Below are 24,669 nucleotides of genomic sequence, written 5' to 3'. Positions count from 1 at the left end.
GTGTCTCTCCTCGGGCACTCTGCCGAAGTCAATGAGGAGGTCGGCCCTGATTCTTCTCTCAAAGGGTAAAGATCCTAGCCGGATTGAGAATTGGAGGCCCATAGCTCTTCTCAATACGGACAGGAAGCTTCTGGCCAAGATACTGTTTAATCGGCTGGTGAAGTTTGCACCCCGGCTCCTTTCGGGGGCCCAGCACTGCTCTGTTCCAGGCCGAAGCACCTTAAGTGCTGTCCTTAGTGTCAGGGAGGCAGTGGAGCGGAGCAGTGCAGGTCTCTGGAAGGGGTACTTACTGTCCTTGGATCAGGCCAAAGCATTTGATCGGGTGAACCACGAGTACCTCTGGTCCGTCCTGCTGAGATATGGCTTACCGAGTACTTTTGTGAATTGGCTTGTCACCTTATATGCAGGGGCAGAGAGTTTCCCGCTGGTGAACGGTTGGTGTGGCCGCTCTTTTGAGGTGGGGTCCGGAGTCAGTCAGGGTTGTCCTTTGAGCCCGCTTTTATACGTGTTCGCAATTGATCCCTTTGTCCGGAGGGTAGATTGTGGACCGTTGGCGGGAGTCGGGATGAGCCTGGCGGAGCCGGATGTCGTCCAGAGAGTGGTGGCGTACGCTGATGATGTCACCATTTTTGTCACCTCTAGGGGGAGGTCGATGTGGTGATGTCAGAGGTGGATCGTTACTCGGAGGCTTCCGGGTCTAAGATCAACCGGGATAAGTGTGAAAGTCTCTGGCTGGGAGTGGGGGATCCCACGTTTGATCTCCCGGACACGTTTGATCTCACCGGAGGGTGAACCAGTGGAAGGGTTGGTCTATGACCCGCAGGGAAAGGGTACACCTGATCAAATCGTACCTGCTCCCCTTGTTTATCTATCTGGGCAGCGTATGTATCTTGCCAGAGGCTTACTACACTAGGGTCTACAGCCTGTTTTTCCAACTGTTATGGGGGAACAGGATGAACCTAGTCAAGAGGGAGGTTACGTACCGCACGAGGAGACTAGGGGGTTTATCTATGGTAAACCCTGTGGTGGTCTTTACGAACACCTTCTTGAAAGCCAACATCTCAAACCTCTGGTAAGAGAGGGCTTCTCCGTGGGTACTCTCCTGCAGGGAATGGTTTCGGCCTTTCTTCCAGGAATGGGAGACAGGAGGGCAAGTGAAGGACCTCCGTACACCCCATGGATATCTTCCGGCTTACGCTACCCCGACTCTGAAGGCGATACGTCGGTGGGGTCTGGGAGTGTGGGAGATCAGGACCCAGTCAAGGCAGTTCCTTGACAAACTGGTTCTGTTGACCCACTTCCAGAAGCCTCTGGCGCTCAGGGATGGCCCAAGTCGGGATCTGAGGGTGGGGTTGTTTCTTTTAAACATGAGAAGGATCCCCCAGAAGTTTTGGGACTTGGCCTGGCGCTGATTTCGGGGGAAGCTATATGTGAGGGACAATTTGAAGTGTAGGAGATCTGATGACCGGGGGTGTCCCCGAGAAGAGTGCGGGGACACGCTGGAAAGCATGGACCATTTCCTGCTTCATTGTCCCTTTAATATAAGGGTCTACAACCGGGTGGGCGCTTCCATTGGCTGGAGTCAACTTGCCGGCCTTACCTACCCGGAGTGGGCTTATGGGGCATTCAGGAACCTGGGTGGTCGAGACCGGGGCACTTTATTCTTAGTTAGCTTAGTGATTAGGTACCACACGTGGAACGCACGGTGTTTAGTGTCTACGCAGCGTAAAGTCCTCTCCGAGGTGGAGGTCTGTAGGAACATCACCGGTGACCTCGGGAAGATCAGGTCTTTGGAGTATGGCAGTCTTGGTACCAGTAGGGCTTCTCTCCTATGGAGAGGGTTTTCTTTTGATGTGCCCTAGGTACTAGACCTTCTGGGTAGAGTACCCTTGTTTTGGTTAGGGACAGTGATGTAAGGGGACAGGGTTAGGGTGATAGTAGGGTCAGTTTCTATTTTAGGGATAATGTTAGGGTGAGAGGTAGGGTGCAGTTAGGGAAAGAATATAAATTTTGTATGTATCAGGATTGCCATCCTTCTTCCTGGTGGTGGGCTAATGCATGTGCACCATAGCTTTTTGTTTTTGTTTTCCGGTGTTTAGGTTATGAAGGGCTTACAGGCACCGAACTTGGGCCTAAAGTGGGTTATATTGTTTATGTATGTTATAAAGTTGGTTATGGTTAAGTTGGTTGATAGGAGTTCTAGGTTGGGAGGGTGTATTTGGTGGGTGGTGGTTTTCTTTTGGTGGACCTGGCATGGGTCAGTCGTGGCTGGACATTGAGAACTGTGGACTCTGACCCATGTACAGAAGGGCGGGTGGTGTGGGTGAAGGGATAGATTAGAGTAGGAGGTTTTATTGTATATTTAGGTGTGTTTCCTGTATAATAATAGGTGTGTATATAGTGTATATAGTTTATATGTATAAATTGTGTACAGTACATGTAATTATTATAAAAATATATATATACATATATTTTTTTTTTATCTTGATTTGTGAATTATATATTGTTTATATTGTGTTTATAGTAGAGATAGATATGGCAGTCGAACCAGATGTTATTTTTGTAGTAATTTTTGTATCCAGTTGTGGTTTAGGTCTTGTGGGATAACGTAGAAAACTTATGTACCGTATTTATCGGGGTATACCACGCACCGGCCTATAACACGCACCCTCATTTTACCAAGGATATTTGGGTAAAAAAAAAAAAAGTTTACCCAAATATCCATGATAAAATGAGGGTGCGTGTGTGCGCGTGTGTACCCCGATATACCCCCAGGAAAGGCAGGGGGAGAGAGGCCGTTGCTGCCCGCTTCTCTCCCCCTGCCTTTCCTGGGGTCTAGAGCCCTGCTGCCGGCCCTTCTCTCCCCCTGGTTATCGGCGCCGCTGCCCGTTCTGTCCCCCTGACTATCGGTGCCGGCGCCGATAGCCAGGGGGAGAGAAGCGGCGCCGACAGCCAGGGGGAGAGAAGGGACAGCGGCACCCATTGCCGGCGCCACTGCCCCCCCCCCCCCCCCAACCCCGGTGGCATAATTACCTGGGTCGGGTCCGCGCTGCTGCAGGCCTCAGTTGTGCGTCCCCTGCGTCGTTGCTATGCACGGCGCACTGACGTCATGCGCCGCGCCGTGCAGCGCATAGCAACGACGCCGGGGACGCACGCCGGAGGCCTGCAGCAGCGCGGACCCGACCCAGGTAATTATGCCACCGGGGATGGGGGGAGGCAACGGGGCAGCGGCCCTTTCTCTCCCCCTGGCTGTCGGCGCCGGCACCGATAGTCAGGGGGACAGAACGGGCAGCGGCGCCGATAGCCAGGGGGAGAGAAGGGCCGACAGCAGCGCTCTAGACCCCAGGAAAGGCAGGGGGAGAGAAGCGGGCAGCAACGGCCTCTCTCCCCCTGCCTTTCCTGGGGGTGTATCGGCGTATAACACGCACATAGACTTTAGGCTAAAAAATTTTGCCTAAAAAGTGCGTGTTATACGCCGATAAATACGGTATATATGTGTGTGTGGAAGGGGAAAAAAAAAAAAGTATATATATATATAATTTGGTGTGCAGTGGGAGTGCTTGTTGTGTTTTCGGTTTGTAATATGTGTTTTTCCCAAGTTTGGGTGTTTTTTGAGTTGTAGATTAATTTATCTTTATGACTTTGTAAAGTTATGGATCTGTGATGCAAGTGTGTGGCATAGTATTATTATTAGTGTTATTATAAAAAAAATAATATATACAAAAAAAAACACATTAAAAAAAAAAAAAAAAAAAAAAGGGGTGGTGGTGTGTAGTGGGAGTGCTTGTTGTGTTTGTGTGTTTTGTAGTGTGTGTTTTTCCCAAGTCTGGGTGTTTTTGAGTTACAGCTAAATAGTGCTATTTTTATGTTTCTTTTTTGGTTATGTAAGTTGAGTATGCATGTGAGTGTGTTGTTAGATATTAGGTTATGTAAGGTGTTTTTCTTTTTGTTAGGAAAACTGGGCTGGCCGGTTAGGCAGGATTTATGTTCTTTTATTTTAAATGTAAAGTTTTGGTTTATGTTATTTCATGTTGCTGTTTTCAGTTATGGCCAAGTTGTGCTGGTTTTGTGTTTTTGTTATGATTTATATTTTTCTAATAAAAGGTCTACAGGATATAACTCAGGATCAGTACAGGATAAGTAATGTAATGTAATGTACACAGTGACCTCACCAGCAGAATAGTGAGTACAGCTCTGCAGTATAATACAGGATATAACTCAGGATCAGTACAGGATAAGTAATGTAATGTATGTACACAGTGACCTCACCAGCAGAATAGTGAGTACAGCTCTGGAGTATAATACAGGATATAACTCAGGATCAGTACAGGATAAGTAATGTAATGTATGTACACAGTGACCTCACCAGCAGAATAGTGAGTACAGCTCTGGAGTATAATACAGGATATAACTCAGGATCAGTACAGGATAAGTAATGTAATGTATGTACACAGTGACCTCACCAGCAGAATAGTGAGTACAGCTCTGGAGTATAATACAGGATATAACTCAGGATCAGTACAGGATAAGTAATGTAATATATGTATACAGTGATCTCACCAGCAGAATAGTGAGTACAGCTCTGGAGTATAATACAGGATATAACTCAGGATCAGTACAGGATAATTAATGTAATGTATGTACACAGTGACCTCACCAGCAGAATAGCGAGTACACCTCTGGAGTATAATACAGGATATAACTCAGGATCAGTACAGGATAAGTAATGTAATGTATGTACACAGTGATCTCACCAGCAGAATAGTGAGTACAGCTCTGGGGTATAATACAGGATATAACTCAGGATCAGTACAGGATAAGTAATGTATGTACACAATGATCTCACCAGCAGAATAGTGAGTACAGCTCTGGAGTATAATACAGGATATAACTCAGGATCAGTACAGGATAAGTAATGTATGTACACAGTGACCTCACCAGCAGAATAGTGAGTACAGCTCTGGAGTATAATACAGGATATAACTCAGGATCAGTACAGGATAAGTAATGTAATGTATGTACACAGTGACCTCACCAGCAGAATAGTGAGTACAGCTCTGGAGTATAATACAGGATATAACTCAGGATCAGTACAGGATAAGTAATGTAATATATGTATACAGTGATCTCACCAGCAGAATAGTGAGTACAGCTCTGGAGTATAATACAGGATATAACTCAGGATCAGTACAGGATAATTAATGTAATGTATGTACACAGTGACCTCACCAGCAGAATAGTGAGTACACCTCTGGAGTATAATACAGGATATAACTCAGGATCAGTACAGGATAAGTAATGTAATGTATGTACACAGTGATCTCACCAGCAGAATAGTGAGTACAGCTCTGGAGTATAATACAGGATATAACTCAGGATCAGTACAGGATAAGTAATGTAATGTATGTACACAGTGATCTCACCAGCAGAATAGTGAGTACAGCTCTGGGGTATAATACAGGATATAACTCAGGATCAGTACAGGATAAGTAATGTATGTACACAGTGATCTCACCAGCAGAATAGTGAGTACAGCTCTGGAGTATAATACAGGATATAACTCAGGATCAGTACAGGATAAGTAATGTATGTACACAGTGACCTCACCAGCAGAATAGTGAGTACAGCTCTGGAGTATAATACAGGATATAACTCAGGATCAGTACAGGATAAGTAATGTAATGTATGTACACAGTGACCTCACCAGCAGAATAGTGAGTACAGCTCTGGGGTATAATACAGGATATAACTCAGGATCAGTACAGGATAAGTAATGTAATGTATGTACACAGTGACCTCACCAGCAGAATAGTGAGTACAGCTCTGGAGTATAATACAGGATATAACTCAGGATCAGTAATATGCTGTATACAGTGACTCCCATTACCTGGCTCAGACAGCATCGGCATCTGTAAGATTCTTATGGTAACTGGAGATCCAACTTGAACCCGATTGGCCAAATGTCTGTAAAACCCAAAAGAAGAAGATGGAGATTCAGATATTGGACGTCACAAAATTAACTTTTTGTGCTCAGAAAAAAAAAAATAAAAAAAAAAATAAACGTATTTATCGGTGTATAACACGCACCCCCATTTTAATAGGGAAATGTAAGTTTAAAAAAAATATACATACAAGATAAATGAGACTAAATTCCTTATCTCTAACTTTGATTTTGCCTGAACTTCAGTTCGGTCCCCCTTCCAGTGCCACATGATTCCTCTCCTTTTATCAGCCCCTGTGCCACATTCACACCCATCCCCCTCCCACTCCTTACCCTCTCATCATTCCCGCTGGTCAGTGTGGCCGCAGCACCGACCGCAGCCCAACCGCAGCCACCTTAGAATAGTCACAGCGGCAGCTGCATTGAATGAGTCCCCGATTCTGTGCAGAGGACATCACTGACCGCAGCCCGCAAGACCCGACACCGGACCTGGCCTGCCGAGCGCAGCTAGGTAAGGAAGATAAAAAAAAAATACAATAGAAAGCGGGGGGGGGGGACGCTGGTCACTGATTTAAAGTGTCCGCGGCCGTGCTGCTAATCCTTAACAAGCAGACGCTGCTGCGGCCACTTTAAATCAGTGACAAAAAGATTTATCGGCGTATAACACGCAGACTTTTTGCCTTGAATTTAAGTTTTAAAAGTGCGTGTTATACTACGATAAATACGGTAAATAAAGAATCATCATCATCATTTACAGGAGCAACAAAATGGCTAAATGAGGGACAATCCCAGCGCGTCTATTGAGATGTGAGATCCTGGAGATTTATTGTCACAATCTGAGGTGAACGCGGCCGTATCCAGATCCGTCACCGAGGAGAAGATAAACTTCTGCCGCACCTTTTACAATTGTTTGCTGCACTAAATGTTTGGCGCAGTTCACACAGCGATATCCGGCAGCGATATATATATGGAAAATGAAAATAAAATTACCCATCTGGGAGGAAGTAGTACTGCCAGGTGATGGGGACATCGTCCGAGAGGAGCGCCCGCTCTACGCCATAAACCTCCACCGCATCCCTGCCGACGAGCTGAGGGCGGGAACCGAGCCATCGCTGGAACACACAATCCACGTGGAGATACACTAGTTATGTCTCCTGTTACATTACATAAGATGAGATACACTAGTTATGTCTCCTGTTACATTACATAAGATGAGATACACTAGTTATGTCTCCTGTTACACTAGTTATGTCTCGTTACATTACATTACATAAGATGAGATACACTAGTTATGTCTCCTGTTACATTACATTACATAAGATGAGATACACTAGTTATGTCTCCTGTTACATTACATAAGATGAGATACACTAGTTATGTCTCCTGTTACATTACAAAAGATGAGATACACTAGTTATGTCTCCTGTTACATTACATTACATAAGATGAGATACACTAGTTATGTCTCCTGTTACATTACATAAGATGAGATACACTAGTTATGTCTCCTGTTACATTACATAAGATGAGATACACTAGTTATGTCTCCTGTTACATTACATTACATAAGATGAGATACACTAGTTATGCCTCCTGTTACATTACATAAGATGAGATACACTAGTTATGCCTCCTGTTACATTACATAAGATGAGATACACTAGTTATGTCTCCTGTTACATTACATAAGATGAGATACACTAGTTATGTCTCGTTACATTACATTACATAAGATGAAATACACTAGTTATGTCTCCTGTTACATTACATTACATAAGATGAGATACACTAGTTATGTCTCCTGTTACATTACATTACATAAGATGAGATACACTAGTTATGTCTCCTGTTACATTACATTACATAAGATGATACACTAGTTATGTCTCCTGTTACATTACATAAGATGAGATACACTAGTTATGTCTCCTGTTACATTACATTACATAAGATGAGATACACTAGTTATGTCTCCTGTTACATTACATTACATAAGATGAGATACACTAGTTATGTATCCTGTTACATTACATACATAAGATGAGATACACTAGTTATGTCTCCTGTTACATTACATAAGATGAGATACACTAGTTATGTCTCCTGTTACATTACATAAGATGAGATACACTAGTTATGTCTCCTGTTACATTACATTACATAAGATGAGATACACTAGTTATGTCTCGTTACATTACATTACATAAGATGAAATACACTAGTTATGTCTCCTGTTACATTACATTACATAAGATGAGATACACTAGTTATGTCTCCTGTTACATTACATTACATAAGATGAGATACACTAGTTATGTCTCGTTACATTACATTACATAAGATGAGATACACTAGTTATGTCTCCTGTTACATTACAAAAGATGAGATACACTAGTTATGTCTCCTGTTACATTACATACATAAGATGAGATACACTAGTTATGTCTCCTGTTACATTACATAAGATGAGATACACTAGTTATGTCTCCTGTTACATTACATAAGATGAGATACACTAGTTATGTCTCCTGTTACATTACTTACATAAGATGAGATACACTAGTTATGTCTCCTGTTACATTACAAAAGATGAGATACACTAGTTATGTCTCCTGTTACATTACAAAAGATGAGATACACTAGTTATGTCTCCTGTTACATTACATAAGATGAGATACACTAGTTATGTCTCCTGTTACATTACATAAGATGAGATACACTAGTTATGTCTCCTGTTACATTACATTTCATAAGATGAGATACACTAGTTATGTCTCCTGTTACATTACATTACATAAGATGAGATACACTAGTTATGTCTCCTGTTACATTACTTACATAAGATGAGATACACTAGTTATGTCTCCTGTTACATTACATTACATAAGATGAGATACACTAGTTATGTCTCCTGTTACATTACTTACATAAGATGAGATACACTAGTTATGTCTCCTGTTACATTACATTACATAAGATGAGATACACTAGTTATGTCTCCTGTTACATTACATTACATAAGATGAGATACACTAGTTATGTCTCCTGTTACATTACATTACATAAGATGATACACTAGTTATGTCTCCTGTTACATTACATAAGATGAGATACACTAGTTATGTCTCCTGTTACATTACATTACATAAGATGAGATACACTAGTTATGTCTCCTGTTACATTACATTACATAAGATGAGATACACTAGTTATGTATCCTGTTACATTACATACATAAGATGAGATACACTAGTTATGTCTCCTGTTACATTACATAAGATGAGATACACTAGTTATGTCTCCTGTTACATTACATAAGATGAGATACACTAGTTATGTCTCCTGTTACATTACATTACATAAGATGAGATACACTAGTTATGTCTCGTTACATTACATTACATAAGATGAAATACACTAGTTATGTCTCCTGTTACATTACATTACATAAGATGAGATACACTAGTTATGTCTCCTGTTACATTACATAAGATGAGATACACTAGTTATGTCTCCTGTTACATTACATAAGATGAGATACACTAGTTATGTCTCCTGTTACATTACTTACATAAGATGAGATACACTAGTTATGTCTCCTGTTACATTACAAAAGATGAGATACACTAGTTATGTCTCCTGTTACATTACATAAGATGAGATACACTAGTTATGTCTCCTGTTACATTACATAAGATGAGATACACTAGTTATGTCTCCTGTTACATTACATTACATAAGATGAGATACACTAGTTATGTCTCCTGTTACATTACATTACATAAGATGAGATACACTAGTTATGTCTCCTGTTACATTACTTACATAAGATGAGATACACTAGTTATGTCTCCTGTTACATTACATTACATAAGATGAGATACACTAGTTATGTCTCCTGTTACATTACATACATAAGATGAGATACACTAGTTATGTCTCCTGTTACATTACTTACATAAGATGAGATACACTAGTTATGTCTCCTGTTACATTACTTACATAAGATGAGATACACTAGTTATGTCTCCTGTTACATTACATTACATAAGATGAGATACACTAGTTATGTCTCCTGTTACATTACTTACATAAGATGAGATACACTAGTTATGTCTCCTGTTACATTACATTACATAAGATGAGATACACTAGTTATGTCTCCTGTTACATTACATTACATAAGATGAGATACACTAGTTATGTCTCCTGTTACATTACTTACATAAGATGAGATACACTAGTTATGTCTCCTGTTACATTACATTACATAAGATGAGATACACTAGTTATGTCTCCTGTTACATTACTTACATAAGATGAGATACACTAGTTATGTCTCCTGTTACATTACTTACATAAGATGAGATACACTAGTTATGTCTCCTGTTACATTACATTACATAAGATGAGATACACTAGTTATGTCTCCTGTTACATTACTTACATAAGATGAGATACACTAGTTATGTCTCCTGTTACATTACTTACATAAGATGAGATACACTAGTTATGTCTCCTGTTACATTACATAAGATGAGATACACTAGTTATGTCTCCTGTTACATTACTTACATAAGATGAGATACACTAGTTATGTCTCCTGTTACATTACTTACATAAGATGAGATACACTAGTTATGTCTCCTGTTACATTACATAAGATGAGATACACTAGTTAGGTCTCCTGTTACATTACTTACATAAGATGAGATACACTAGTTATGTCTCCTGTTACATTACTTACATAAGATGAGATACACTAGTTATGTCTCCTGTTACATTACTTACATAAGATGAGATACACTAGTTATGTCTCCTGTTACATTACATAAGATGAGATACACTAGTTATGTCTCCTGTTACATTACTTACATAAGATGAGATACACTAGTTATGTCTCCTGTTACATTACATAAGATGAGATACACTAGTTATGTCTCCTGTTACATTACTTACATAAGATGAGATACACTAGTTATGTCTCCTGTTACATTACTTACATAAGATGAGATACACTAGTTATGTCTCCTGTTACATTACATAAGATGAGATACACTAGTTATGTCTCCTGTTACATTACTTACATAAGATGAGATACACTAGTTATGTCTCCTGTTACATTACTTACATAAGATGAGATACACTAGTTATGTCTCCTGTTACATTACTTACATAAGATGAGATACACTAGTTATGTCTCCTGTTACATTACATAAGATGAGATACACTAGTTATGTCTCCTGTTACATTACTTACATAAGATGAGATACACTAGTTATGTCTCCTGTTACATTACTTACATAAGATGAGATACACTAGTTATGTCTCCTGTTACATTACTTACATAAGATGAGATACACAAGTTCATCTCTGTATCAAAGGTCAGAAAATCCAAGTTCCCCGGTCCCTTCCTCCTGGCGAGGAGCCGTGTGACCAGGAGGTTGGAGGCCTCGGATATGAAGCCGCTCAGAGCGCTCAGGGGATACGACTTTGTGTCATGGCGGACATCCTGTGGAGAGAAGGCGAGGGTTTATATCATCCTGGACCGGACCTGAGGGGGACAGCAACATCCCCCTAAACGACAGCCCGGTCCCCCTACAGGGCAGCAACATCCCCCTAAACGACAGCCCGGTCCCCCTACAGGACAGCAACATCCCCCTAAACGACAGCCCGGTCCCCCTACAGGACAGCAACATCCCCCTAAACGACAGCCCGGTCCCCTACAGGGCAGCAACATCCCCCTAAACGACAGCCCGGTCCCCCTACAGGGCAGCAACATCCCCCTAAACGACAGCCCGGTCCCCTACAGGGCAGCAACATCCCCCTAAACGACAGCCCGGTCCCCCTACAGGGCAGCAACATCCCCCTAAACGACAGCCCGGTCCCCTACAGGGCAGCAACATCCCCCTAAACGACAGCCCGGTCCCCCTACAGGGCAGCAACATCCCCGTAAACGACAGCCCGGTCCCCCTACAGGACAGCAACATCCCCCTAAACGACAGCCCGGTCCCCCTACAGGGCAGCAACATCCCCCTAAACGACAGCCCGGTCCCTCTACAGGACAGCAACATCCCCCTAAACGACAGCCCGGTCCCCCTACAGGGCAGCAACATCCCCGTAAACGACAGCCCGGTCCCCTACAGGACAGCAACATCCCCCTAAACGACAGCCCGGTCCCCCTACAGGGCAGCAACATCCCCGAAAACGACAGCCCGGTCCCCCTACAGGACAGCAACATCCCCCTAAACGACAGCCCGGTCCCCCTACAGGACAGCAACATCCCCCTAAACGACAGCCCGGTCCCCCTACAGGACAGCAACATCCCCCTAAACGACAGCCCGGTCCCCCTACAGGGCAGCAACATCCCCCTAAACAACAGCCCGGTCCCCCTAAACGACAGCCCGGTCCCCCTACAGGGCAGCAACATCCCCCTAAACGACAGCCCGGTCCCCCTACAGGGCAGCGCCGTCCCCCTACAGGGCAGTGACTGCCGTGTGTGGGATCCTCGTTCACACTCAAGGTTTAGGCTTATAAATATTTAAAAAATTAAATAAAATACAGAAGTCACCAAAAATACAGAAACCGCAAAAAACTTCCCATTATAGGATTTCTCTCCCCCCCCCCCCCCCCCCCTTGTGGTTTTGGCTTAGAAAGTATCAACCAGATAGAGAAGTGTGAACGAGGCCTTACCGCACACCGCGTCCTCTCCTCTGGCACCACATTGTTGGGGGGGCCCCTCTGGATGTCATATTATAGGGGGGGGGCCCCTCCGGATGTCATATTATAGGGGGGGCCCCCTCCGGATGTCACATATTGTGGGGGGGCTCTCACCTGACCCTCAGTGATGACTCTGCTGATCTCCATCCGGTCGCCGCGTCTTCTCATTGTGGTTTTCTTATCCAGTGAATCTCCTCTAAGCTGCAAAATGTCCAAAAAAAATTTATAAAAAAAAAGGAGAAGCCGCCTCCGGGGTCATGTGACTGAAGGGAACCGGGGGTATACACAACCGTCTGATACTGACCCCCCCCCCCCCCCCAGATATACGTGAGGTCCGGGGGTATACACAACCGTCTGATACTGACCCCCCCCCAGATATACGTGAGGTCCGGGGGTATACACAACCGTCTGATACTGACCCCCCCCCCCCCCCCCCCAGATATACGTGAGGTCCGGGGGTATACACAACCGTCTGATACTGACCCCCCCCCCCCCCAGATATACGTGAGGTCCGGGGGTATACACAACCGTCTGATACTGACCCCCCCCCCCCCCCAGATATACGTGAAGTCCGGGGGTATACACAACCGTCTGATACTGACCCCCCCCAGATATACGTGAGGTCCGGGGGTATACACAACCGTCTGATACTGACCCCCCCCCAGATATACGTGAGGTCCGGGGGTATACACAACCGTCTGATACTGCCCCCCCCCCCCCAGATATACGTGAGGTCCGGGGGTATACACAACCGTCTGATACTGACCCCCCCCCCCCCCAGATATACGTGAAGTCCGGGGGTATACACAACCGTCTGATACTGACCCCCCCCCAGATATACGTGAGGTCCGGGGGTATACACAACCGTCTGATACTGACCCCCCCCCAGATATACGTGAGGTCCGGGGGTATACACAACCGTCTGATACTGCCCCCCCCCCCCAGATATACGTGAAGTCCGGGGGTATACACAACCGTCTGATACTGACCCCCCCCCAGATATATGTGAGGTCCGGGGGTATACACAACCGTCTGATACTGACTCCCCCGATATACGTGAGGTCCGGGGGTATACACAACCGTCTGATACTGACCCCCCCCCCAGATATACGTGAGGTCCGGGGGTATACACAACCGTCTGATACTGACCCCCCCAGATATACGTGAGGTCCGGGGGTATACACAACCGTCTGATACTGACCCCCCCCCTCCCCCAGATATACGTGAGGTCCGGGGGTATACACAACCGTCTAATACTGACCCCCCCGATATACGTGAGGTCCGGGGGTATACACAACCGTCTGATACTGACCCCCCCCAGATATACGTGAGGTCCGGGGGTATACACAACCGTCTGATACTGACCCCCCCCCCCCCAGATATACGTGAGGTCCGGGGGTATACACAACCGTCTGATACTGACCCCCCCAGATATACGTGAGGTCCGGGGGTATACACAACCGTCTGATACTGACCCCCCCCCCAGATATACGTGAGGTCCGGGGGTATACACAACCGTCTGATACTGACCCCCCCAGCTATAAGTGAGGTCCGGGGGTATACACAACCGTCTGATACTGACCCCCCCCCCTCCCCCAGATATACGTGAGGTCCGGGGGTATACACAACCGTCTAATACTGACCCCCCCAGATATATGTGAGGTCCGGGGGTATACACAACCGTCTGATACTGACCCCCCCGATATACGTGAGGTCCGGGGGTATACACAACCGTCTGATACTGACCCCCCCCCCTCCCCCAGATATACGTGAGGTCCGGGGGTATACACAACCGTCTAATACTGACCCCCCCAGATATACGTGAGGTCCGGGGGTATACACAACCGTCTAATACTGACCCCCCCGATATACGTGAGGTCCGGGGGTATACACAACCGTCTGATACTGACCCCCCCCAGATATACGTGAGGTCCGGGGGTATACACAACCGTCTGATACTGACCCCCCCCCAGATATATGTGAGGTCCGGGGGTATACACAACCGTCTGATACTGACCCCCCCAGATATAAGTGAGGTCCGGGGGTATACACAACCGTCTGATACTGACCCCCCCAGTGTGAGCCCAGGGATCTTTACAGACAGTTTGTAGTCTGTTACCATGGAGACAAATCATTCTGCAAAGGAGCTGAATACAAAACTGCACAGAGGTTTAAAGAGTTACTGTCATTTATAGAAACTTTTCACGTGGCCCAGATATCGCACCATGTCTGAGGTTATAACCGGATGATGCGCAGGTTCGCGCAATTCACTCCTCAGCCGGATGCCAAACCTGCTGCACCGAAACCTCATCAGGACGAGGCGGCAAAAGATCATATAAATAACGGAAACACTTTAAATCCAGACGATTCATAGCTTCACATGATCGCAGATGTATATAGTAATGCAGGCGGACCTCCCCTTTAAGTCATTCTGATGGTCACCATTTATAAAAGGATCCCTGATGGATCTGCCATAGACAATGCAACAAGATATGTTAAAAAAAAAAAATATATATATACACATACACACACACACACACACACACACACACACACCACAAAAGTTTGGGCCCCCTGCAGAGTTAATATCTTGCACTGCCCCCTTTACAAAGCTGAGACCTGCCAGTGTCATGGATTGTTCTCAATCATCATCTGGGAAGACCACGTGATGTCAATCTCAAAGGTTATAAATGCCCAGACTCATCTGACCTTGCCCCAACAATCAGCACCACGGGTTCTTCTAAGCAGTTGTCTAGAAATCTGAAACTGAAAATAGTTGACGCTCACAAAGCTGGAGAAGGATATAAGAAGATAGCAAAACGTTTTCAGATGTCAATATCCTCTGTTCAGAATGTAATTAAGAAATGGCAGTCATCAGGAACAGTGGGAGTTAAAGCAAGATCTGGAAGACCAAGAAAAATATCAGACAGAACAGCTCGCAGGATTGTGAGAAAACAATTCAAAACCCACGTTTGACTGCACAATCCCTCCAGAAAGATCTGGCAGACACTGGAGTTGTGGTTACACTATTCCACTATAAAGAGATACTTGTACAAATATGGTCTTCATGGAAGAGTCATCAGAAGAAAACCTCTTCTACGTCCTCACCACAAAAATCAGCGTTTGAACTTTGCAAATGAACATATAGACAAGCCTGATGCATTTTGGAAACAAGTTCTGTGGACCGATGAGGTTAAAGTTGAACTTTTTGGTCGGAATGAGCAAAGGTATGTTTGGAGAAGAAGGGGAACAGAATTTAATGGAAAGAACCTCTGTCCAACTGTTAAGCATGGGGGTGGATCAATCATGCCTTGGGGTTGTATTGCAGCCAGTGGCACAGGGAACATCTCACGAGTAGAAGGAAAAATGGATTCAATAAAATTTCAGCAAATTTTGGCTGCTAACTTGATGCCTTCTGTGATAAAGCTGAAGTTAAAGAGAGGATGGCTTCTACAAATGGATAATGATCCTAAACACACCTCGAAATCCACGGGGGATTACATCAAGAGGCGTAAACTGAAGGTTTTACCATGGCCTTCACAATCTCCTGACATCAACAGAATTGGAAATCTATGGATAGACCTTAAAGGGGTTCTCCGGTGCTTACACATCTTATACCCTGTCCAAAGGATAGGGGGATAAGATGCCTGATTGTGGGAGTCCCGCCGCTGGGGACGCCCGTGATCTTGCACGCGGCACCCAGTTTGTAATCAGTCCCCGGAGCGTGTTCGCTCCGGGTCTGATTACGGGCAACTACAGGGCCGGCGGCGTGTGACGTCACGCCTCCGCCCCATGTGACGTCACGCTCCGCCCCTCAATGCAAGCCTACGGGAGGGGGCGTGACAGCTATCAGTCCCCCTCCCGTAGGCTTGCATTGAGGGGCGGAGTGTGTTGTCACACGGGGGCGGAGGCGTGACGTCACACGCTGCCGGCCCTGTAGTTGCCCGTAATCAGACCCGGAGCGAACATGCTCCGGGGACTGATTACAAACGGGGTGCCGTGTGCAAGATCACGGGCGTCCCCAGCTGCAGGACTCCCACAATCAGGCATCTTATCCCCTATCCTTTTGACAAGGGATAAGATGTGTAACCCCTTTATAAGAGCAGTGCGTGACAGACAGCCCAGAAATCTCAAAGAACTGGAAGACTTTTGTAAGGAAGAATGGGAAAAGATACCTCAAACAAGAATTGAAAGACTCTTGGCTGCTACAAAAAGCGTTTACAAGCTGTGATACTTGCCAAAAGGGGGCAGTACAAGATATTAACTCTGCAGGGTGCACAAACTTTTGCAGACACCATTTTTTGTTTTCTGTTATTATGAAAGTGTAAATGATGGAAATAAAATGTAACTTTTGGTGACATATTATAAGAATGTCTAATCTGTAATCTGATCCTTTTGGAGATTTTTCCTTCTTTCCTTGGCTTCTTTATGCACATTAATAAATTTTTTTATCTGGGGTGCCCAAACTTTTGATCCCCACTGTATGTGATCAGAGTATAATGTAAGAAAAGATTAGTTATATACATACAGTACATATACATTCATGGCCGTAAATGTTGTCCCCCCTGAAATGTTTCTATATAATGAAGTATTCCTCACAGGAAAGGATTGCAGTAACACAGGTTTATTCCCTCTGTGTATAATATATATATATATATATATATATATATATATATATATATATATATATATATATATATATATATATATATATATATATATATATATATATATATATATATATATATATATATATATATATATATATATATATATATATATATATATATATATATATATATATATATATATATATATATATATATATATATATATATATATATATATATATATATATATATATATATATATATATATATATATATATATATATATATATATATATATATATATATATATATATATATATATAGGATAAATGCAGGCAGCACACCAATAATAGTGCTAAATCAAAGTGCTTTTATTCCAAGGAACAAGACAACGTTTCGGCGATCTCACAGCGCCATTTTCAAGTGGTTTACAAGTGATATATGTGGGGTTTAAATACACTCCCCAATCAGTGACATCACAATCATTTACAAATCACATGACATTCTGACATGGAAATAAAGTGAAAAATGTCTCATATAATACATAATTTATACAATCCAAGCAGTGTATTATACTGTGATAAACATATATTTCTGATATAGTGTCTAAAACTCCCACAGGTACACCCTGGTATGAATGGAATTTGCGTGAAGGGGAGCTGTTTGACACCTCTGTACACAAAATACAGCCTGGTGTATAACCCCGATCAACAGAAGGTGAGGACTCCCTTGTTTTGAGTGGGATATAGTGCTCTGGGGTCCTATGGATTCTAGGAGACGCACCCAGGACTGTCTATAAATAACAGAGCGCAGTGTCTAAGCCCCATAAATGTGATGACAGCAGGGTGATACTGTGGAGGATTATATAGCATTTTAGTAACGTATTTTGCCAGTACCTTACAATTAAATGCAATCTATAATTACCCTTATTAAACACTGCTTGGATTGTATAAATTATGTATTATATGAGACATTTTTCACTTTATTTCCATGTCAGAATGTCATGTGATTTGTAAATGATTGTGATGTCACTGATTGGGGAGTGAATTTAAACCCCACATATATCACTTGTAAACCACTTGAAAATGGCGCTGTGAGATCGCCGAAACGTTGTCTTGTTCCTTGGAATAAAAGCACTTTGATTTAGCACTATTATTGGTGTGCTGCCTGCATTTATCCTATTAAAAACAGACCGGAGCACCGAGGACTAAGGGCTGGCACCCATTCAGAACAGGAATTCGGAGGTGCCGCTTTAATTTGGATATATATATATATATTGCAGTAACACAGGTTTATTCCCTTTGTGTGTGTATATATATAGATCTCCTCTCCTCTGTATATATATAGATCTCCTCTCCTCTGTATATATATATATATATATATATATATATATATATATATATATATATATATATATATATATATATATATATATATATATATATATATATTGCAGTAACACAGGTTTTGCTATACACATGTTAATTCCCTTTGTGTGTATTGGAACTAAACCAAAAAAGGAGGAAAAAAAGCAAATTGGACATAATGTCACCAAACTCCAAAAATGGTCCGGACACAATTATTGGCCCCTTTCATAATTGTGGATAAATAAGATTGTTTCAAGCATGTGATGTTCCTTTATACTCACCTGGGGCAGGTAACAGGTGTGGGCAATATAAACATCACACCTGACAGCAGATAAAAAGGAGAGAAGTTCACTTAGTCTTTGCATTGTGTGTCTGTGTGTGTCACACTAAGCCTGGACAAAAGAAAGAGGAGGAGGAGGAGAAGAGAGGACAACAGAAAGAGGAGAAGAGAGGACAACAGAAAGAGGAGAAGAGAGGACAACAGAAAGAGGAGAAGAGAGGACAACAGAAAGAGGAGAAGAGAGGACAACAGAAAGAGGAGAAGAGAGGACAACAGAAAGAGGAGAAGAGAGGACAACAGAAAGAGGAGAAGAGAGGACAACAGAAAGAGGAGAAGAGAGGACAACAGAAAGAGGAGAAGAGAGGACAACAGAAAGAGGAGAAGAGAGGACAACAGAAAGAGGAGAAGAGAGGACAACAGAAAGAGGAGAAGAGAGGACAACAGAAAGAGGAGAAGAGAGGACAACAGAAAGAGGAGAAGAGAGGACAACAGAAAGAGGAGAAGAGAGGACAACAGAAAGAGGAGAAGAGAGGACAACAGAAAGAGGAGAAGAGAGGACAACAGAAAGAGGAGAAGAGAGGACAACAGAAAGAGGAGAAGAGAGGACAACAGAAAGAGGAGAAGAGAGGACAACAGAAAGAGGAGAAGAGAGGACAACAGAAAGAGGAGAAGAGAGGACAACAGAAAGAGGAGAAGAGAGGACAACAGAAAGAGGAGAAGAGAGGACAACAGAAAGAGGAGAAGAGAGGACAACAGAAAGAGGAGAAGAGAGGACAACAGAAAGAGGAGAAGAGAGGACAACAGAAAGAGGAGAAGAGAGGACAACAGAAAGAGGAGAAGAGAGGACAACAGAAAGAGGAGAAGAGAGGACAACAGAAAGAGGAGAAGAGAGGACAACAGAAAGAGGAGGAGAGAGGACAACAGAAAGAGGAGGAGAGAACACAGAAAGAGGAGAAGAGAGAACAGAAAGAGGAGAAGAGAGAACAGAAAGAGGAGGAGAGAGAACAGAAAGAGGAGAAGAGAGAACAGAAAGAGGAGAAGAGAGAACAGAAAGAGGAGAAGAGAGAACAGAAAGAGGAGAAGAGAGAACAGAAAGAGGAGAAGAGAGAACAGAAAGAGGAGGAGAGAGAACAGAAAGAGGAGAAGAGAGAACAGAAAGAGGAGAAGAGAGAACAGAAAGAGGAGAAGAGAGAACAGAAAGAGGAGAAGAGAGAACAGAAAGAGGAGGAGAGAACAGAAAGAGGAGGAGAGAGAACAGAAAGAGGAGGAGAGAACTGTCTGAGGACTTGGGAACCAAAATTGTGGAAAAATATCAACAAAGGTTACAAGTCCATCTCCAGAGATCTAGATTTGTCTTCGTCCACAGTGCGCAACATCAAGAAGATTACACCCCATGGCCCTGTAGATAATCTCCCTGGACGAGGACGGAAGAGAAAAACTGATGAAAGGTGTTGTAATGGACCTTTCACAAAAAGGGGTTAAAAAAAAAACTGTTTAGGCGATAATCCCCTTTTCAGAAACACAGGCACAGCTACTGCAGAACACCAAACTCCCGCACAGGATACACAATAACACTCCAAACTGGAACCTCACAAATAGCTGCCAGCAGACGAACAGGAAAAGCTCCCAAGCGGCTTACACTCCTGGCAGTCGGTCCCTATCAGCATACAGTGAATCCCCCCCCCCCCCCAAGAACGAGACAAGGCTCCGTGTTGCGGTTCATGCAGTGGTCTGACCTTAATGGGGCTACCTGCCCGGTATTTATGCAGGTCTCCACCAGGTGGACACTCCCCTAGGAGACCTGATGGAAGACAGTAGAACATAGTGGACAGTAGCCAATCGCAGTGGCTTCAACATAAGCCCCTCCCACTTTACCCATACCTCCCTCCTCTCTATCCCCCAGACAACTGGAAAGAAATCCAATTATCTCCCAGGACGAAGAAATCCAATTATCTCCCAGGACGAAGAAATCCAATTATCTCCCAGGGATGGAGGCAGACTCCATTGAGCCACATGGGTACAAAAAGACATAAAACTACACAATGCCACAATTACTACATAAAACATATACATGCAACATATCCCCAGATAGCTTAGGTCTGAGCGCACATTATCATATGGTGATCAGACCAATCACATACAGTTCAATTGCCATGAAGCTAAAGTCTTTCCCATAGTCTTTCATTATATATGAATGGGCTCCATGGCATAGCTATCTGGGGTAATCACCGCTCACACAGGGCAAGTACCCAATGACCCCACTGTATTTAAAGGGCCAGAATGAGTGACACTCTGGTATGGCTGAATACTGTTTTTAAAAGGGCCCAATCTCCCAGGGCCATAGTCCAAAGGCAGCAGGCGGGGCAACCAGGCTTCTCCAATGCAATGTGGAGAGATTGGTCTTGTCACAGGTGTCAACACAGGATAGTCCGGATGGTGGATAAGCAGCCCCAAACAAGTTCCAAAGATATTCAAGTTGTCCTGCAGGCTCAGGGAGCATCAGTGTCAGCACGAAACTATCCGTCCACATTTATATGAAATGCTATGGAGGAGACCCTGGAGGACCCCACTATAGAGGAGACCCAGGTGGACCCCACTATGGAGGAGACCCAGGTGGACCCCCACTATGGAGGAGACCCAGGTGGACCCCCCACTATGGAGGAGGACCCAGGTGGACCCCCACTATGGAGGAGACCCAGGAGGACCCCACTGCTGACACAGACATAAAAAAGCAAGACAACAATTTTTACCAAAATGACCTTGAGTAAACCAAAATCCTTCTGGGAAAACGTCTTGTGGACAGATGAGACCAAGATAGAACTTTTTGGTAAATCCCATCATTCTACTGTTTACCAAAAACGGAATGAGGCCTACAAAGAAAAGAACACAGAACCTACAGTAAATATGGGGGAGGTCAGTGATGTTTTGGGTTGTTTTGCTGCCTCTGGCACTGGGGGCCTTGTATGTGTACAAGACATCATGAAATCTGAGGATTACCAATTGATTTTGGGTTGCACTGTACAGCGCAGTGTCAGAAAGCTGGGTTTGTGTCCGAGATCTTGGGTCTTCCAGCAGGACAATGACCCCAAACATACATCAAAAAGCCCCAGAAATGGAGACAACAAAGCGCTGGAGAGTTCTGAAGTGTCAGCAATGAGTCCAGATCTAAATCCCATTGATCACCTGTGGAGAGATCTTATAATTACTGTTGGGAAAAAGGCGCCGTCCAATAAGAGACCGGGAGCAGTTTGTAAAGGGAGAGTGCTCCAACATTCCGGCTGAGAGGTGTAAGAAGCTTATTGATGGTTTTAGGAAGAGTGGTCCAACATTCCGGCTGAGAGGTGTAAGGAGCTTATTGATGGTTATAGGAAGAGTGGTCCAACATTCCGGCTGAGAGGTGTAAGGGAGCTTATCGATGGTTATAGGAAGAGTGGTCCAACATTCCGGCTAAGAGGTGTAAGAAGCTTATCGATTGTTATAGGAAGAGTGGGTCCAACATTCCGGCTGAGAGGTGTAAGAAGCTTATTGATGGTTATAGGAAGAGTGCTCCAACATGCCGGGTTGAGAGGTGTAAGAAGGCTTGTTGGAGTGGTTGTAGGGAAGACACTGATTCACTTATTTTTTTCTCAAGGGTGTGCAACCAAATATTAAGTTAAGGGGCCAATAATTGTGTCCGGACCATTTTTGGAGTTTGGTGTACATTATGTACAATTTCTTTTTCCCCTCCTTTTTTGTTTAGTTCCAATACACACAAAGGGAATAAACATGTGTATAGCAAAACCTGTGTTACTGCTATATTATATATATATATATATATATATATATATATATATATATATATATATATATATATATACATATACATAACACACACACACACACATATATATACAGAGGAGATCTCATATATATATATATATAATATATATATACACACACACATATACATACATACATACATACATACATACACACACACACACACACACACACACACACAAGGGAAAAAACCTGTGTTACTGCAATCCTTTCCACCTGCCAGCCTGTACACCTCCATACCACACGATGGGGGTGTACAGGCTGTGGCGGCCACTATCTCTGGCGATTTTTCACCAGAGAGAAGGACCTTTCTCACAAGACTTCTTGAGATAGTGTTAACTAAGAATCATTTTATGTTTAAGGACGTACATTACGTACAACGCATGGGTACGGCCATGGGGACCAATGTGGCGCCAACCTACGCTAACATCTATATGGCACACATTGAGGAAAGCATCGTCTATGGATGCCACCACTTCAGCCATGTGCTGAGGTGGTGGCGCTACATAGACGATGTTTTTCTTAATATGGACCGGGACAGCTGCAGAATTGCATACATTTCATGACTTCTTAAACAATATGATTGAGAGCATAAAATTTACCCTGACTTTTTCCTCTACGACGGTTAATTTTTTGGACACTAATGTGACCATCACAGGACAGGAACTACATACTGACATCTTTGTAAAACCAACTGACTGCAACTCGACATTAAGGTTTGACAGCAATCACCCTAGAAGCATGATCCGCTCCCTCCCAACTAGTCAGATGACAAGAGCCAAACGCATCATTAGTGACGATCAACACATAAATCGGGCAATTGACACAATGACACAAAACTTCATTAGGAGAGGATACCCAGAATACTTGGTAAGGGACTGCAGGACTAAGGTAACGAGCATGGGGAGACACGAGCTACTCAAGGACCGAAAACCAAGGTCAGGAGATAGAGTGGCTTTTGTCTCCACATACTCGGAAGCATCACAAAGAATAACGAATATATTGAGGAAACATTGGCATATCTTAAGGGATGGGCACGACTGCATCTCCGAGTTTGAGAACCCACCCCTGATGTCGTATAGAAGGGGGTACAATCTTAAGGATAAGCTTGTCAAGAGTGACATAGCTCTAGTAAAATCTCAACAAACCTATTTTTCTGGGGCTAGCAAAGGCTCTTTCCCGTGTCGATCTTGCATTAACTGCTCATACATGCAGAAAGGCAATGAGTTTGTGCATCCCGAGACGGGCAAGATATACAAATTGAAACATTATATGACGTGCACAATGGATGATATAATATATGTTCTCTGGTGCCCCTGCCATCTTTTGTATGTAGGGGAAACTACTTTGGATGCAAAAACGAGGATCAATCAACACAGGTATACAATACACAAAGGACGCACAGACTTACCAGTACCTAAACATTTCCTTGAAGCAGGACATTCCGAAAAGGAACTAAAGTTTATGTTGATAGACCACATCCCCAGACCCAAGAGGGGAGGCAATAGAACTGCTATTCTCAAAAAAAGAGCTTTGGTGGATATATGAACTTAAATCATTAAAGCCCAAAGGGTTGAATGTGGATTTTAAAATCACCCATGATATATGCAATGCATGAACCCTGTTACATCGATTCCGTGTTATGCTGAAAGAATTTTTCTCTGTGTAAACATGATTTTAATATATATTTTTATTTATTTTGTTTGTCGTAGGCTGGAGGACACGGGCAACACCGGTAGCGAAAATAGCGACAGACATGTAAGCAAGCATTTTTCTCTGGAAGGGGATAGACGGCTGCAAGTACATACTACTCTACATTTGTGCCACATTATTATAAGAAACATGTTCACTTCTCCTGGATCCTGTTCTGTGCCACTTGTTGCCTAGGGCAACCGCCATTGATGGTGGGACCAGAGGCGGACAGGGAAAGGT

The 24,669-nt window shown here is 43.6% G+C and overlaps 1 protein-coding gene across 1 annotated transcript; it reads right to left on the bottom strand.

Moving 5' to 3' along the window:
- Positions 1-5,887: 5,887 nt before the first annotated feature.
- LOC130325589 (ciliogenesis-associated TTC17-interacting protein-like) lies at positions 5,888-23,222 on the bottom strand (the record flags this gene model as incomplete). Its single annotated transcript, XM_056553311.1, has 5 exons — positions 23,107-23,222; positions 12,776-12,908; positions 11,289-11,453; positions 6,932-7,053; positions 5,888-5,964 (listed from the first exon to the last, which is right to left on the bottom strand). Coding segments are annotated over exons 1-5 (613 nt in total), but the record flags the coding sequence as incomplete, so codon positions are not given.
- Between the last annotated feature and the right edge of the window lie 1,447 nt (positions 23,223-24,669).

Source organism: Hyla sarda, unplaced genomic scaffold, assembly GCF_029499605.1.
Source record: "Hyla sarda isolate aHylSar1 unplaced genomic scaffold, aHylSar1.hap1 scaffold_2724, whole genome shotgun sequence".
Classification (NCBI taxonomy): domain Eukaryota; kingdom Metazoa; phylum Chordata; class Amphibia; order Anura; family Hylidae; genus Hyla; species Hyla sarda.
The sequence above is the reverse complement of the archived record's forward strand: the minus strand, read 5'-3'. Positions and strand labels throughout refer to the sequence as shown.